The sequence below is a fragment of the Buceros rhinoceros genome, unplaced genomic scaffold, assembly GCF_000710305.1.
Source record: "Buceros rhinoceros silvestris isolate BGI_N320 unplaced genomic scaffold, ASM71030v1 scaffold23604, whole genome shotgun sequence".
Taxonomy (NCBI): Eukaryota; Metazoa; Chordata; class Aves; order Bucerotiformes; family Bucerotidae; genus Buceros; species Buceros rhinoceros.
In genome coordinates this window covers 5,429-5,851 of record NW_010406809.1, presented here as the reverse complement: position 1 = coordinate 5,851, position 423 = coordinate 5,429, and the positions used below count along the sequence as shown (strand labels likewise).

Genomic DNA, 423 nt, shown 5'->3' with positions numbered 1-423 from the left:
GAGCCCCTTCTCACCCCCCACCCCTGCAGCAGCACCCTGGCCAGCAGGGTCAGCAGCCAGCACCCACACCAGGGAGAACACTCACTCCTCCTGGCTGCCACCATGTCCTGGTTGGCCCTGCAGACCCCCTCACGGATCTCTTCCCACCAAAGCACAGCTCCATCGTCCCCTGTGGCCTGTGAGACAGGGATGTGGGAGAAGACGATGGTGTCTGGTGAGCTGGGCAGCCCCCTGAGAGCTTCAGCCGTGCTGGTCTCACACTACATCACCCCTCAGGCACCTCCCACTTTGCCGAGGGGGAGCCACCCCACCTGGGCTTTCAGCCTTCGCGCCTGGGCCAGGACGTCGTGGTAGCGCCGAGCTGTTGGGAGGGAGACATCGGGCAGGGCGGCTGCTGGCAGCCGCAACGCCCCCAGCGGCTTC

The 423-nt window shown here is 66.4% G+C and overlaps 1 protein-coding gene across 1 annotated transcript in view; it reads right to left on the bottom strand.

Moving 5' to 3' along the window:
* Positions 1-85: 85 nt before the first annotated feature.
* The window catches only part of LOC104491798 (ras GTPase-activating-like protein IQGAP2), a gene marked incomplete at its 3' end in the record, with an annotated part of 5,660 nt that continues 5,322 nt past the window's right edge, over positions 86-423 (bottom strand). The window contains exons 12-13 of the mRNA XM_010134266.1: positions 312-419; positions 86-176 (exon numbers count right to left, since the gene is read on the bottom strand). Of these exons, the coding sequence (XP_010132568.1) occupies positions 86-176; positions 312-419 (199 nt within the window). The remainder of the gene's footprint in view (positions 177-311; positions 420-423) is intronic.